At 40.2% G+C, this 15,846-nt stretch overlaps 1 protein-coding gene across 3 annotated transcripts in view; it reads left to right on the forward strand.

Annotated features, from left to right (window-relative positions):
- PRTG (protogenin) overlaps positions 1-15,331 on the forward strand; it is an 80,844-nt gene extending 65,513 nt beyond the window's left edge. For 2 of the 3 annotated variants that reach the window (XM_021537397.3, XM_085588703.1), the window contains 9 exons: positions 375-470; positions 984-1,170; positions 2,810-2,937; positions 3,695-3,865; positions 7,439-7,621; positions 8,169-8,289; positions 9,233-9,398; positions 10,373-10,477; positions 11,551-15,331. In XM_021537397.3, coding sequence (XP_021393072.2) covers positions 375-470; positions 984-1,170; positions 2,810-2,937; positions 3,695-3,865; positions 7,439-7,621; positions 8,169-8,289; positions 9,233-9,398; positions 10,373-10,477; positions 11,551-11,820 — 1,427 coding nt within the window. In that variant the 3' untranslated portion in view covers positions 11,821-15,331. The remainder of the gene's footprint in view (positions 1-374; positions 471-983; positions 1,171-2,809; positions 2,938-3,694; positions 3,866-7,438; positions 7,622-8,168; positions 8,290-9,232; positions 9,399-10,372; positions 10,478-11,550) is intronic. The other variant, XR_014957598.1, reaches the window with a different exon arrangement.
- The last annotated feature ends 515 nt before the right edge of the window (positions 15,332-15,846 follow it).

Raw genomic sequence — 15,846 nt, forward strand, 5'->3', positions numbered from 1 at the left:
AATCTTTATTAAAGGTCTGAAAACAATATGCTGAATCATACTACTAAATCTATCTCTGTAGCTGTGAAGGTGTGGCTTTGTTACAGATAGAAATGTGGTGCTTGTCCTACTCCCATTGATTCTGTTACAAACCTTTGATTTAGGCTATTGCAAGTGAGATTGGGATATAACTGACTGTTTCTGAGCAAAGAATTGGGGGAGTTTGAAAAGCTGGAGAAAAAGACAGACTTCCAGGTATCCAGCCCGTCCATCAGTCTACTGCTTGTAGCAAACAAGTTTTGAAACAAACTTTCAGGAGCATCAAATTGTCTATCTGTAGAAGTCCAAAGAATTTTTTTTTCTTGAGCTTAATTATTCCTTTCCTCTTTCTGCAGATCCTAGAAGAAAGTATCATGTAAGGCTGCTGGCATACAACAATATGGAAGAAGGTTATCAGGCTGACCAAACAGTCAGCACTCCAGGATGTGTCTGTAAGTGTTGTAGATGTTGAGGTGTTTCAGGGTCCCAGCAGCTCTGTGTTTTTAACTTTTAATTTATCAATTAATTCTGTGTAAAACAGAGAACAAGAAAGACCATATCAGTGACAAATACTGCCTTAGTCATCCTGCAGCTGAGTCCTGTGCTCATGAAGCACAGCTGAAGAAAGAAGACAGCCCAAGCACACTTCCTTCCCTTGCTAAACTACCTGCATCATCTAACATGATGTGTCTGTATCTTATGAGAGATTTATCTCTTTTTCTTGTCTCTTACTGATAGTTTTGACTTCATTTTTGAATAAACGAGTGGGATTGCAGAAATTATATGGGACATGTATTGGGTTAGGAGGGATCTCTAATAGCTTTAACCAGATTCCTGGGTCTGAATACCTGTAGTGCTGGGTTAGGGAAGATTTGTATCTAAACTGTGGGCTCAGAGCTCTTAATGTAACCAGCATCTGTATCCAGTGCAGTTATTACCTCCTGCTCCTATTTTGTTTTAACCAGCTGTCCGTGACCGCATGGTGCCGCCCCCGCCGCCTCCTCACCACCTCTATGCCAAAGCCAACACCTCCTCGTCCATCTACCTGCACTGGGGCAAGCCTGCCTTCACCTCCGCCCAGCTCATCAACTACACCGTGCGCTGCAACCCCGTGGGGCTGCAGAACGCCTCCCTGGTTCTCTACCTGCAAACGTGAGCGCAGCTCCTGGGACTCTTGGATGGCCACTTCCACACCCTTCCCACTCACTTTCTACTCTTCCTGCTCTCTTTGGATTTTCTTTTACTAGCAACAACTTTTATTTCCCTCAGAGGACTGTGTGTTTTGCCCATTGGCTGCTAGGGGTTTTTTAAGATCTATTCTTAGAACAGCTTCATTCTCTACTGGTGATCCTCGTGTTGGGTCATTGGGATAGCTCTTTGATTGTTTAATGTCTTTTTAGCTGTCTAGGTTGAATTTAATTTTAAGCTATTTTTCAACTATACAAAAGAGCATACCTATTTTATAGGTAGCTTGTCTGGGCAAAGATGGGGCTTAGTCCAGTGTCTGATTTTAAGACCAAAAATGAGAATTTTTGAGGGGTTGAGCATTTTGCTGTGGGAATGCCATGTTCCTGAGTGTGTGGCCCCCTGCCAGGGGAAAGCTGAGTAGGATTGCTTGGTCTGCAGAGAAGCAATGTGTGGAGCACAGCATGGCTGAACAGGGAAGGGAGCCTGCCTTGGGCTGCTCTTCAGCCTCTGCCCAGGTGATGTGGGAGCAGAACACTTCGCTCCATACTGGGGGCTGTGGGGCTGCCAAGGGAATCCATGTGTGTAGCTCCCTCAACTTGAGTAAACTTCAGTTTACTCAAGCCTCTAAATAAGAGAAATGCTGTCTTAAAGGATAAATAGTTTCCATCCTTATATTCATGGTTCTCTCTTCCAAGAACACATCTGCTCTGTAACTGCCAGCTTAATGATTAGGCACAGTATAATCACCATGTAAAGGTCTTAGTGTGCAATGTGGAGCATAGCAATGAGTGCTGCTTTCTGTGATAGGATGAGGCTTTTGCAAGGACTGGTTACTGCCCCTGCAGTACAGAAGATGAAAATACTAAATGAGATTTAATAAAGCAATAGCTGTAGAGTAAGATCATTTTAAACTGAGATTTAATCTTGATGATGGGATATTATCATCCAGAATTAACCCTGGCATATATGAATGATTTCCTTCTGCCCCAGAATCAAAGTAAAGTGAAATGTCTACAATTGACTTTGTGATCAAATTGTAAACTGCAGTATTATAATTAATAGAATCAATTCTGCAATTAATATATTACTAAATATTGCTACCAGATCAGTAAGCAGCATTCATATTCATCCTCTAAACATGAGGTATGGAGGCCATAAGTGGAAGGGATGTTGCCCATACAGCCTCTGTGTGTGAACTGGGAAGCAGATCCACGTGCCTTGTCAGCTGTGATGCTGGTTGAAGTTTGTTACTCCAGCTTGAAGCACAGTGTCCTATGGACAAGTGTGGAAAGAGCTGAGTTTGGGATACCTGCTGGTGATCCAGCCAATAATACTATTTGTGTATCAGCTGTTCAAACAACATTTATAAAAACTTGAGCTCACATCAATTGACAGCAGATACAACATCCTCCTGAGAGCTCCAGGGCTGGTGCAATTGCATTTCCAGATAGGCAGCACAGATGTGCCACATGTCTGGACTTGGGCTGGTTTGTCCTGTGTTGAACTGACAGTGGGGACCTACTCATGTGACTGAGACATCTGATTTGGGGATCCTTAAGTCAACTGCTGCTGTTTAATACATTTTATTCCTTCATCTGTCCAGGTCAGAGACTCACATGTTAGTTCAAGGTCTTGAGCCAAAAACCATGTATGAATTTGCAGTTCGACTGCATGTGGACCAGCTCTCCAGTCCTTGGAGTCCTGTAGTCTACCACACTACCCTCCCTGAAGGTAAGGAACCAGAAGAGGGACCCTATGGTTCTAAAAAGAACATTTTGTAAACCAAATAGCCTGAAAAACTGCTTATTAATTTTAGGCTGTGTGTAGGAGAGGGAAATCCTTTCCTCTGAGACACAGATAGTGCTCATCTTGGTGAGAGAGAGAAAAATGCTAGCAGGGAAATCCCTGTTTTGGAACTGTACAATTATTTTTCAAAATCCACCCTAAACCAGCATTGATTTTTGTATAAAGTGTGATGCTTTCACTACTAGCAGCAACTGACTAGAAATAACTTGAATAAAAACCTTAGAATATGCATGTATTGAAGAGGTGTGGCTGATTCATAGGCATTTATGAAAACATATTTTAAATCCCAGAAGTTTTGGAAACTGTAAGAATATTATGCATCTACTTCCTTAGCTGCTGGTTTGATTTACTGTCAGCTTGGTAGGGGAAAATCCACACCTGCAGCTCCATGTTCTCACCAAAGCAATGTTTGGGAGGTATTTGTTCATACAAATGGATAATGAAGTGGGAGGTTGTCAGTAACTGTTTCTGGAGATGAAGGAAACTTGCTTTTACAGAATCTAAGCTATTGACTGGCTCAGAGGATACAGGAGAGTGTCTCTGAGGAGCAGCATGTGCTTGTTTCAGTGTGGTGTCTGGGATGTAGCAGTAGCCATTAGGACTGCACATCAGTTCCTTTCTGAGCAATTTAATTGCATGTAAATTGGGTTAGCCTAATAGCATTGTGTTACTGTTCTCACAGCACCATCTGGCCCTCCAGTAGGAGTGAAGGTGACTTTGATAGAGGATAATACTGCTTTGGTTTCCTGGAAGCCACCTGATGGTCCTGAAACAGTTGTCACACGGTACACTATCCTCTATGCATCCAGGAAGGCTTGGATTGCTGGGGAATGGCAAGTGTTGCACAGAGAAGGTAAACTAAAATCATGAACCTATGAACTGGACAAATACTGATGCTACTTATAAGATGCTTTGTAACTTTCAGCAACCTTGGACTGCACTTCTACTATGAATTATGAAATAAATTCATATAAATGTTCACATGACAGTTCCAGAGAGTTTAGAATTATTGCCATGGGAAGATGTATTAAAAAACAAGTTCATATTCAGAAGGTGAGGGGAGAAGGGGCTCTCTGTGTTGCTTTAGAGCTCAGTGTGTGCATGTAAACCAGAATGTCTTGTAAATCCAATTACATCCATCTTAGTTTCATTGTAACCATGATTGTGATGGTTTTCATTTTGTAAGTGCACTCTTTCAAGTCTGCAGTCTCTGAGATGTTTAAATGTGGCTGTGTGGGTTTATATGTTTCTGCCAATCCAGTTAGCTCTGTTTGCTTAATGAACTTTCTCCTACTCCCAGTAAATCACTCTGCAAATTCAGTTTAACTCTGGCTCTATTCTACTGCTGAGCCCCTGCTAATCTCACAGTACCTTGGGTATGCTGATGTGAACTGCAGTCACAGCTCTGTGATTAAATGTCGAGATAGTAAAAATTTTTGTAGGCACTTTTCTGAATAATACTGGGTTTTGAAGAGCTGAATCAAGGACAGATTTCTACTGTAGCCAGAAAAAAAAAAAAAAAGTAAAAGGCATTTATTGTTCCATTGATAGTCAAAATAGACAGAGGTAGTTCAGAATAGATAATGCTCTGATAATGTCTCAAACCAGAGAGGAAAACTCAGTGTTACAGAGTGAAGTCAGGTGCTTGAGCAGCCTATTTAAGAGGATTGCCCTGGAAGAGTTACTGTTTCATTGTTCGGTTTTGTTACCTGGCTGGAAACTTAGCTGTCAGGAGAGAGTGAGGCTATAAATTTTCTGTGGAGATAATTCTAAAAACTTAATGAGTAGCTCTCACAGAGGATAATTCATTTCACCATCATGGAGACTGAGCTGTTCTAGTTCAGAGCTGCTGTTCTTTGTGCTGCTTCTGAGGAGAGGGCAAAGGACCAGCAGCCCCTGTGAAAGGTTGCAGTGCCACTTGATCTGCTGCAGCACAATGGAGTTTGTCAGGCTGGCCTCAAAGAGAATGGGCAGCTGTGAAGAGTAACAGGAAAATTACTATTAAACTGAATTTGTGAAAAATAACTACTCTGAAATATCGATCACATCTAACTACAGGGGAAGATTGAGCCTACAGGTTTTCACTATTAAAATTGTTCAATGAAAGAGTAATTTCAATAAAGTTGTCTGACCAAATTGTTAGAAGAAACAGTGATATTGTTATATTAAAGGACAAATTTACAGTTATTTTTTTACTCAATAAAAATCCCAGCAGATTTAAATTCACAGAGAGCTTATATTTGAAGACTACATCTTGTGATTCTCTTGATGATACACTGGATTTGCTGCTTGCAGCAAAGTGGCTGAACTGCTTTCAGATACATTGTGCAGCTCAGTCATGCCTGTGAAACTGAGCAGCATCTCTGGTAGTATTTCACCAGAGATTTCGGATGGCAGGATGGCAGTAACAGTAAACATTTTCATGTGGTCCCATACTGAAAGTGTTGGAGGGAATGAGCAAATGGAGAGCTATAAATCTTGGTGTATTACTGTGTCCATCAATGTTAGAGCCACAAATTTTGCATTTAGACAGATATATAAGGGCTTGAGGCATGGTGTGGAATTCAGGCATCTTGACACGTTAGGACAATCTGTTATATCTTAGTTAAAGTGTAGATGCAAAAGTCTTTGAAAGGAAATTAGTATGTAGAGATAAATTTGGGCACATACCATGATCTTTTCTGTGACAGTCCTTTCAAAGGTAATCTTTGGTAGGAGCAGGGTTTGGGTTTTTTAATGCATTTATTCAGATTCGATCAGTTAAACCTATGCAATAAATAGCATTGTTCTGTCTTGATGCTAAACTTGTTCTGCAGAAGATTTGTGAAATCTCAATTCCATTCCATTGTCATACCTCCAGAGAAATCCCCTCAAATTAAAAAAAAAAAAAACCCAAAAAAACCCACCAAACCAAACAACCCCAAACCAACCCTTCCACTTATAAAATCCTAGTATGGGCTACTAGTTTATGCAGGACATTTTCTCCCAGTCCACCCCTTAATTTGACTGAGCTTGTGTTAGGCCTGGCAAAACCAGAAAATATAACTGCATTTTGGTGCTGATTAATGATGTGAGTTATGTTTCAGCCACCTCCCCCTTCTTCCCTAGCTCTCTTCAAGTAGATCAGAAGTTACAGCCCTTGCACACTTGGTGTGCAGTAAATCAGTACCAAGTGCTCACTTTCTTTAGCAATGCAGCAGATTGGAAAGGAGCTGGTGGCAAGGAGCCTGTGATATTGAAATGTGACCTTTCACCCTTGCTGGTGCTAAATATTACAGCTCCTTTGGTTACAGATACCTCACATTTTACTTCAAATGCTCTCAGCTAATGGGTTTTTTTAATGGAAGAACTGAAACAGCTTTTGAAGTAGCTTCTTTTTTGCCAAATGTATAATCTTTTCTGCCAACAAAACAGCCTTATATTTATAGGCTCCCCTGATACTATAAATTTTGACTTCTCAAACTGATTAAAAAAGTTAAAATTTTGACTTAAACCTGAGAAGGTAAATGGAGTATGTGAAAGCAAAAAGATAGATTTAGTGCTGTAGCTGCCACTGTTAGGGAAATAAAAGTAGCATATTTCTGTGGTAGCAAGAAACACAGGCATTTTAGAGATGAATTGGAATTCTAAGCAGTAGTTGCAGTCCCTGGGCAGGCAAAGCTCTCATTGACTTTGATAGGAGTTTTGCTGTCTAAGGACAATGCCAGTGAATCCTATTTATGTTCTTAATCTTTTTTCCTGCCTTCAGGGACTTTAAGAAATGAGTCCCTAGCATATGAAAAAGACATTTTCTCTAATATTCTTAGTAGCACAGCTTAGATGTACAGTAATCAAGGAAGCCTACACAGGTCTAAATAGGGTTTACTTTTATTTTAAAATCATGGTATAAAGCACTCTTGAAGAGATGTCCTGTTCATTTAACTAGACCTGAAATTTGATAAACTGAACCTGGATTCTTTTGTTAATTTTTATTCATGGTATAGCAGGTGGAGGAGAGGCATATGCGTTCTATATGAGAGAGGTTTCATGTTTTGGTTTCTCTGCCTGAGAGTCTGGTTAAGGCTGGGTGCAGCTCCTCACAGATGTGATCACAACATAAAGGCTGTCACACTGAAATGCAGCTCTGCTAGATTTAGGGTTGGTGTGCTGTGTGTCACAGCCAATACTTGAATCTTGGTTTTGAATTACTGGCACTTCACAGTGTCCTATGCTCAAATAGAATGGAGAGAAAGGAAGGGACGAGAATGCAAGCCCTGTGTTCATTCTGTAGCTTGTATATGCAGGGTAGAACATGTCAAAGTGACCACAATCCTCAAGCAAGATTTAGAGGTGCTATTGGGGAAAAAAGTGTAGGTCCCAATGTCTAAATCTGAGTTTTTTCCTAAAATTTTGTCAAACTGGAACCGTTTATTGTATCTTTTCATAGGAGCAATGACCATGGCTTTGCTGGAAAACCTTATAGCAGGAAACATCTACTTGGTTAAAATAGCAGCCTCCAATGAAGTGGGAGAAGGACCCTTCTCAAATGCAGTGGAATTTGCTGTCCTGACAAAGGAGACATCAGAGTCTAACCAGAGACCTAAACGCTTGGATTCTGGAGATTCCACAGGTCAGTAGCCATGTTTTACTTACTCTGTCATAAGTACTGGGGAGAAAAGACCCCTGTTTGTTTTAGCTGTAACCCCTTTCTGGGTAAACCATTCTGTTTTATGTGAGGCACTCCTAATAGTGTTGCATTTTCTTCTTCTAAATTAAACAATTTTGGAATTTTTATCTCAGTTCAACTCAGAACTGGTCTAATTCTCTTGCTCAGAAATTGAATGTTTGCCTTTCAAATGAGAATACATAATTGGTTTGAATTTTACATCAGTAACTTTGCAGCCAGTCTTCTAAGGCATTTCCTTTTAGTCCTTTATCAGTGGCACTGGGTCTGTCCTCTTCCTCCCCTCTCAGGACTGCACTGATCAGACACTCCTCTGGTCTACAAGTTTTATTTTCAAAAGTATAAAAATGTATGACAGAGAAGGCCTGGAGATCTCATTAGAAGGAAGCATTTGTCTCTGTGGTTGTAACTTTAACCTTATTAATTTCCTGTCAGGGAGCAGGAGTTAACTCTTTTTATTTACTGAGCCTTTCTGTGTTCCTTTTTGATACAGCTTATTCTGACTATTACCATCTGGACCAGAAATCAATGACTGGCATTGTTGTTGGGGTTTGCATAGCCTTGACATGCATCCTTATCTGCATCCTGATCTTAATTTATCGAAGTAAAGCCAGGTATGTTTTTGTTCTCAAAGACTGGCCTCTTTTTCACTGTACTCACTCTAGGACATGCCTTCTCCTCCAAGAGTTCTGTGAAGTACTCTGTCTCTTCACCTGTTTCTACCAGTGTTGGAAACAAAGCAATTTGTTGGCTCTTCCTACTGTACCTGAGGCCCCTCTGCAATGAAAAGGAGGAAGACCCCACGGAGTGAGTCAGTGGTGATGCTTTGACAGCTCAGTATGATGCATGTGTCCAGCTGAACCCCAGTTTTGGGTCAGATAAGCAAGCTGCTGTTATCATCTGCTCCTCCTGCTGAACCCTCCAGCCTGCCCACACCTGGCTGGCAAGGCTTTATCCCCCTGGTGCTGCTGGACAAGAGGAACTCTGACATAAAGGAGTTCCATGATGCAGATTTTAAAGCAGATCCCTGATGCAGTTTCTTTGCAGTGGTGCAAGCCACTGTCTGTGTCTGTCATTAGCTAGAGGGTATAAACTGGCCCAGTGACTCTGCCCAAAACTTTGGGATCAGAACAAATATAAGTCACTTGAAATAATAAATTAAAAAACTCACTGAGAGTGTTTTTCGGTAACAAGGGCTTTTTAGCTTCCATGCAGGAAAAAATACAGATTGGGAGACAGTCTCTGTGCAGTATGGTAGAATGAGAATGGTCTTAATGTCATTAGTAGTTACTTCCTGCCAGTAATATTACTAATCATGACAATTCCTGTCTGCATATAAGCTTGTAGTCTACTGTGTATGATTAACTGGAAGCAGATGTTATTTTTATCACAAGCAATAACATTTAAATTCCATGTGAGTTAGGAGTATCATATAACAAAATGTAAATGCCAAGAATATACCAGGATTACTTGATTAATAGCAGCTTTGAAGTTTATCCTTGACTTTTTTTATTGTATTCCTGTGGGTCAATTTTATTCCTCCTTAACATTGTGTAGGAAAGCATCTGCTCCTAAGCCTGTGCAGCAAAGCACTGACCAGCTGTCACATACCAGCATCTCATTAGCCAGCCCTAGTGAGGTGGAGAAGAATATTGAAGGAATTGCAGAGAATGAAGAATCCTTATTGCCAATGATAGTGGGAAACAGCTTCATTGATGCTAAGGTACTGTGAGTTTTACTAACCCCCAGGTCAGAAATCTTCCTTTAGAATTCATTGTTATAATATCAGAGTCCTTATCAAAAGTAAAGTATATATCCTATGAACCTCCAGGAGGCTATTTTATTAATGGGACAAGTACAAAGTTGGCAATCCAGGCTCAGATTTTCAAGACTTATCTGAAGGTTCAGCTGGAGACCTGGTTGAGTACATTTGTCTTCAACTGTACTCTGCAGATTGCAGTTTGGCCCTGGTACAGCATCAGAGGATGAAGGCTCCACAGACTCGGGGCTGCTGGGTGGCCTCTGCTGGTCCCAGGAGAAAAGTGAGAGTTCCTGTCAGCACCTAGCTCAGTCAGTGCCTATGCACAGGCTAGTCAACTATGGCACTAGGCAGGTGTTCAGGAAAGGATTATTTTTCCATATATTTACTGGTAAGACAATGTTGCAGTTTATAAACTCATACTCAGTCACATTATAAATTAGGCTAGAGGCAGGATGTACCAGTGGATGTGCAGAACCTTCAGTCCAAGAGGCCAGTGTGACACCACAGTGGCCTTTCTTTCACATGCACACATACTGTGTTCAGGCTTCTTCTGTTCACACTGCAAACTTGAGTGCAGCTGCTCCCTGAGGAGATGTGTGAGAGCTGAGAAGTGGAAATGGACCCAGCAGAGACACAGACACTACTTAGGAATGCCTCACTCTAAGTACTAGAGCAAGAGCAGTAGCTGGAATATTTTGTTGTGACTGCAGTATTGCAGCCTTGGGTTTGGACAGAAAGCTTGCCAGACTTAGCAGGTCTGCTCTTGACTTGTCTTGAGCAGATGTGTACCAGACCACGAAAATGTGATTCACTATTGAGGCTTCATTTGTCTTCATTTTCAGTATGGAACCAATAGGTAGGAATAGAAGAATATTTTCAAGTCTCTTAGAAATTTACTTTATTAAAATAAATGTCTGCATCTTCCTCTGCTGTAGGGAGGATCTGATCTGATTATTAACAGCTATGGGCCTGTCACAAAGACTAATGGCAAGAAAAGGTGGCTGTTTTTCCAAGATGCTAAGAAGGTGAAGACTGAGGAGGTAATTGCTCTAATGGGCAGAGATACACAATCTTTACTGTAACACCTGCTTTGCAAAGGAAGATACATAGCTCTCTGTTTATGGAAAAACATATTTAGTGGTCTTAGTATTAATTGGATAGTTTCAGTTCTGTAAGTTTGATGGCGTTCTATCTCACCATAGTAAAGTCTGACAGAAATTCCATTTTCTGACAGATATTGTTGTCAGGACGCTGTGACTCTTTACAGTTGGCAGACACTGTAACTCTGCAGTTTACTGATTGTTTACTTGCCTTTGCCTTTGTATCTGTGAACAGAGAGAAATATTTCTGTGCACTTTGCATTGCATTAACTACTTCTGCAGAGACTCTGTATAAATATAAATACATATTAAACATATATTTAGAAATAAAAATAATATTAAAATAGAAAGAATCCTTTCCTACTCTGCCTGCTAAAATTTTTGTTGGCTGAAGAGAAAAAAATAAAGGAAAGTAGATGATAAACCCAAAGTACTGATAAAATTGAGAACCTGAATAGAACTGTCTGGCTTCTGAAATTGTTAGTCTGGACATATTTGCTATCTGGCTGAGAAAAAGAGCAGTTTGAAACTGAAGTGTTAAACCAAATCTGGAACATTACTATGCAAATTCATACCTATGGAACATATAACCATTCTTGATTGTACTTTAACTTGTATTGTGCTCCTGTGTGTTTAAGAATTAGAAAGTCTTGATATTCATGTAGTAAATTCATACTGAAAAAAATTTCTACAAACAGCTGTGTATTTCTGATGCCTCTATATGAAAAATATTTGCTATCAGCCAAGGAGTACCGCTTAAAGAATACGCATGAGGGGATGGGAGGGAGCTCTACCAAGTGTGTTTTTAAAATAACTCTTCATCTTTCTAGTGAAATATTTTTTTATTAGCCACGCTTACCTAGAAGGATTATTTCATCTACTGTGGAAAAGTATGAGCAAGACTTGAGGTTGATTATTTTTAAACTCCTCCAGGAAGAGAAGCAGGAAATGCAGTAAAAGTTCAAATTACGGCTCAGCTTTTCTGAGGCTCTTTTCTGTGTGCTCTTGTGCAGCCCCAGAGGAGGTTCGTGTGTCTGTACCAGCCCGGCCCGGCCGCGCTGCTCCGCCAGGCCGGCTGCCCAGGCTGCCCCGGCCCGCGGTCCGACTTCCAGCCGCCCTTCGGGGCCGCGGCCGACACGGAGCACTCGGCCAACAGCGAGGGGAGCCACGAGACCGGCGACTCCGGGAGGTTTTCGCACGAGTCCAACGATGAGCTTCACCTTCCAGCTGTGGCGGGCGCGGGGCGCTGCCCTCCGCGGAGCCTCCCCGCCGTGCCCGACTGAGCCCGGCCTCCGCCCTGTCTGTTCGAAGGACAATGAACAGGAGCCAAAGTTTCACTGTGGAAAGCCTGGCTAACCTAGCGGGCGATCCATAGTTCTGTTGAATGTTGGGGTTTTGGTTTTTTTTTTTTCCTGTATTTTGGGTTGTTTTTTTAAAGCTCACTCGTTTTGAATGTTCGGTGGTCAAAAAATATGAAAGGAGTGAACATTTCTGACTAAGGTTAAAAATATGTCACTGGAGCAAAGGGAAGGCTGTTGGCCCTTTTGCTGACTATCTACCTCAGTTTGCCGAGAGGTGAACTCTGAATGACGACTGCTTTACCTCATTTGTGTTCTAGTTGGTCTCAGCTATGGAACTGATACTTCCTAGTAGTGTTGTTTTATTTTAGGGGTTTTTGTTTTCATTTTCCCACCTCACCCCAAGTGGTGTGTAGAGTGTGTGTGTGTGCGTGCATGTGTATGACTCAGTGATCAGGGAGTTGTATAGGTTGGTGGACAAGATTGTTTAGCTGAAGCTCTGTCTTTAAAAAGAAGGAAACCTCAGAGTATAAAATGTTATGATTTCATGTGGTTGACACAGAGTATGTTAAAAACTGGGAGAACTGAGACTTCCACATATACAGCCACATGAAATCTTTTGTACCTCTTGATTTCTTAGACCCTCAGTAAACCTAGGACAGTGCCTTTCCTCAGAAACCTGGGCCAGCATATATGCTGTATCCCTGGGGCTCTGGGATGTGCTGGATTCCCCAGAGTGTGACAAATATTGCCCCTGTATTCACAGTTAAGGCTAAAAATAATAGCAAAATGAAGAAGTACTCAGCATTTTCAAACAGCTTGGTTTCACCTGAGAGTTATGGAATAGATGACAACACTGAGTATTCCAGTATCACAGTACTTCTTAGCAGTGGTGCCTTGCATTATATATTATGAAATTACTGATTTGCCTTATTCCTTTTTAGTATTCATAAAGTTCCTTTGGAGTACAGAAAGATGCCTTAAATGCTTCTTAGATATTTTAAATATACTGTAACATGAGCTTATAGCTCATTTTTACCCATCTTTGATTGTTAGCATTGTAGTAAGTCTCAGAACTATTGTTAGGATGCAAACCTGCTCCTTGCCTTCACCTAGTGTGCTATTAGCCAGGAATTTTAGCTCAGGGAGTGACTTAACCTATATGCCAATCTAAAACTCTGATTAGGCCACCATGAGAAATAAAAAAAGCCAGAGCTTTAGTTGAAGAGTCTGTTGAAAGAGGTGAGTACTGCTACTGCCTTGAACCCATGCAATTCCTGTTTTATACTACCTCCTTTAAAAATTATTCTAGTGTTTTGATGTTTTTGTTGTTATTTTTTCCTGTACTCAGGGAACAGTTTGTTACTTTTAAGCTGCCTCACGGAAACGTGGAGCAAACTGACAGGGTATCATTTTTTGTTTTAATAGGAGAGAGCGAGAGACAGGGAGGAGGCTGGAATCATCCAATGTTATAAACTTGCCTGTATCTATATCCAGTCCTCTTCTCACTCCTCCTCTTTCCCTGTTCTACTTTTAAAAAAAAAGTAAGAAAGAAAGAAAAAGAAAAAAAAATTAGGCATATGTTTTTACTTTAAAAAATTGTTTAAAATATAATGTGAGAAATCAACCATAGGAAATCCTGGCTCTATTTAAGTCTGTCAGAACTCCCACTGACATTACTGGGGCTGAGATGTCACCTCCAGGTGTGCCAGGCTGACTCCTGATGCTCCTCAGTACCTGTAGGTGGTCACAAGCTGTGGGTAAGCCCTACTCTCGTGGTTGGATTGTGCTGAGGAATCGGGCTCTGGTTCCTGGAGTTCTTTCCCCTGGAACTGTTGCCAGTCCTGAAGCACACAGCACACACTCACCTCTCCCTAACAGTGGCAATTCAAATGCTTGAAGAATGATCTTGTACCAAAGACTTTTCGGTGGAGGAGAAGGAGGCCACATATTTTCCAAAAGAATTTGAACTAGTTGAAAAGCTATAGGTTTGAAGAGCTGAATACATTTTATTGTATAAGTAGTTACTAACAGAAACCAACAGGACTCGATTGTAGTAGCCGATTGCATAGGTGAGTTGTATTTCACAATTTTAACTACCTTGTTGTTACAAGAGCCTTTAAAGAAAGTTAAAATACCAGCAGATATCTCCAAAGAATTCCAAGTGTAATTTTTTTCTCCAGCTTGTAGTTGATGAACAGTACAGTATTAAGAAAAATATTTTTAAACAGTTTTTTTACTACTTGCTGAAGAAAAAGAGAACTTTTCACCAAAGATTTATTTTCGGTCTTGTCAGGCAGAACGTGTAGTGTACAGCTGTTTTTAGTTAGGTAGAGTGTGAATTAATCAAAACTAGAGTAAGAATGTGTAACTGTAGCATGAAGTTTCACACTTCATCTTTCAGAGTAGCCTTGTGTTAGTTGCATTCAGAAAGAGCTGATATGCAGATGGTAACTGCTTCTCCAAAGACTTGTTTGCTGTAAGTACTGGCAATGGGGTATAATTTAATGGTCCTCGTTACAGGTAAATACTGTAAATCCTAAACTCTTCCTTCCAAAGACCCATTCTGTAGTTTGACCTATGGATAATCTGAGAGAAATGGACTTCATATAAAATCTGCCAATCTTATATAGATGTTTGCAGTTCAATAGCCAAAGAGTTGAAAATACTCAGTGTATTAGAGAGCAGCAGAACTGGATTCATCACTTAACGATTTATCAAGGTACTTCTTATCAGCAAATAAAGAAAACCAAAGATATTTAAGGTTACCTCAGCATACAGGCAAGCTTAGTTAGACATTAATTATTCTGTCTTTTTCTTTATTTTTATGTTAACCAAATATAAAACACTTCTCCAGAACCCAGTCTACATTCATATGCTTCCCTTTGGCACAGTTATGATTTCTACAGAGCAAAAATTCTCTCCTCAAAATTCATGGCCTAGTACTAATATATCACAAGATTTTGTGAGAGAAAATTTGTCTTATTATTGAAAACACCAACAAGGTAAGCAAAGGAATATCCAGAAAAATTGTATAAATTGATGATGTCTCAATTGAACATAATAGTAGAATCAATCCTTCATAAATTTATGAATTTATGCAAAATTTAAAAGTTTAAATGCTTTATAGCCTTGAGGCCAACACATGTGATTATAAATATGATCTTACTAATGATAATTTTTTTCAAAGTTTATACCCATGGGAATGAGTTTTTCACTGAGTTTTTCATTCCATTTGCCTAGAAAGGGCTGGCAGAACACAGCAGGCAGACTGGTTTCAGGTTTTCCAGGTTTTTCTTCTATGTTATGTCTGTAGAAACTGGGTCCTGGAGAAAAAAATATAATTTCTTAATTATGAATTTTGCTAAATATGTTCTGGAAGATGAACATAAATGTGGAATTTAGTGTTACACTATGTGAAATGATTTTGTTTAAGTGTTGTAAGAACTAAGGGACCATGGCTGGTGTAATGAGTGTATGTGCAACCCTTGTGTTTAAAAAAAAAAAAAAAAAAAAGCAAAAATGTTACTGTTGATGTGACTTGAAAAGCATCAAAACTTACAGAGGAAACCTCCAAACTGACTTCCATGGTGATAGTGTTTGTAGGAATGGATCTGCCCTTCAGCGCCACAGCAAGGCCTGGAGTCAAAACGAAATACTCAATCTGCCCACAGCTACCCTTGTATGCTTTCTTCATGTTTAACAAATACAAAGCACTGCCATCTTTCAGGAGTATTCCAGGATTGGGAATGTGTGTGCTGTGCAGGACAGGGCACATCACTTCGTTACTTTTTAATCACTCTGTTGTTGTTACGAGAAACCTGAAAAATCTACATACCACTTTCAGTAATTTCCTATATTAGCTCTCCATTTTTTGGATAACTGATGATATTTTTAACAGGAAAGAGTATCAAGAGATTGCTTTGCCTGTTTTTCATTATTCTTATAGTTCATTCCTTCTCTGGGTTTAATCCCAAGCTTTTGATATGAGCTTCATCGTGTTTGTCTTAT

This window comes from Lonchura striata, chromosome 10 (genome assembly GCF_050655825.1).
Source record: "Lonchura striata isolate lonStrDom1 chromosome 10, ASM5065582v1, whole genome shotgun sequence".
Lineage (NCBI taxonomy): Eukaryota > Metazoa > Chordata > Aves > Passeriformes > Estrildidae > Lonchura > Lonchura striata.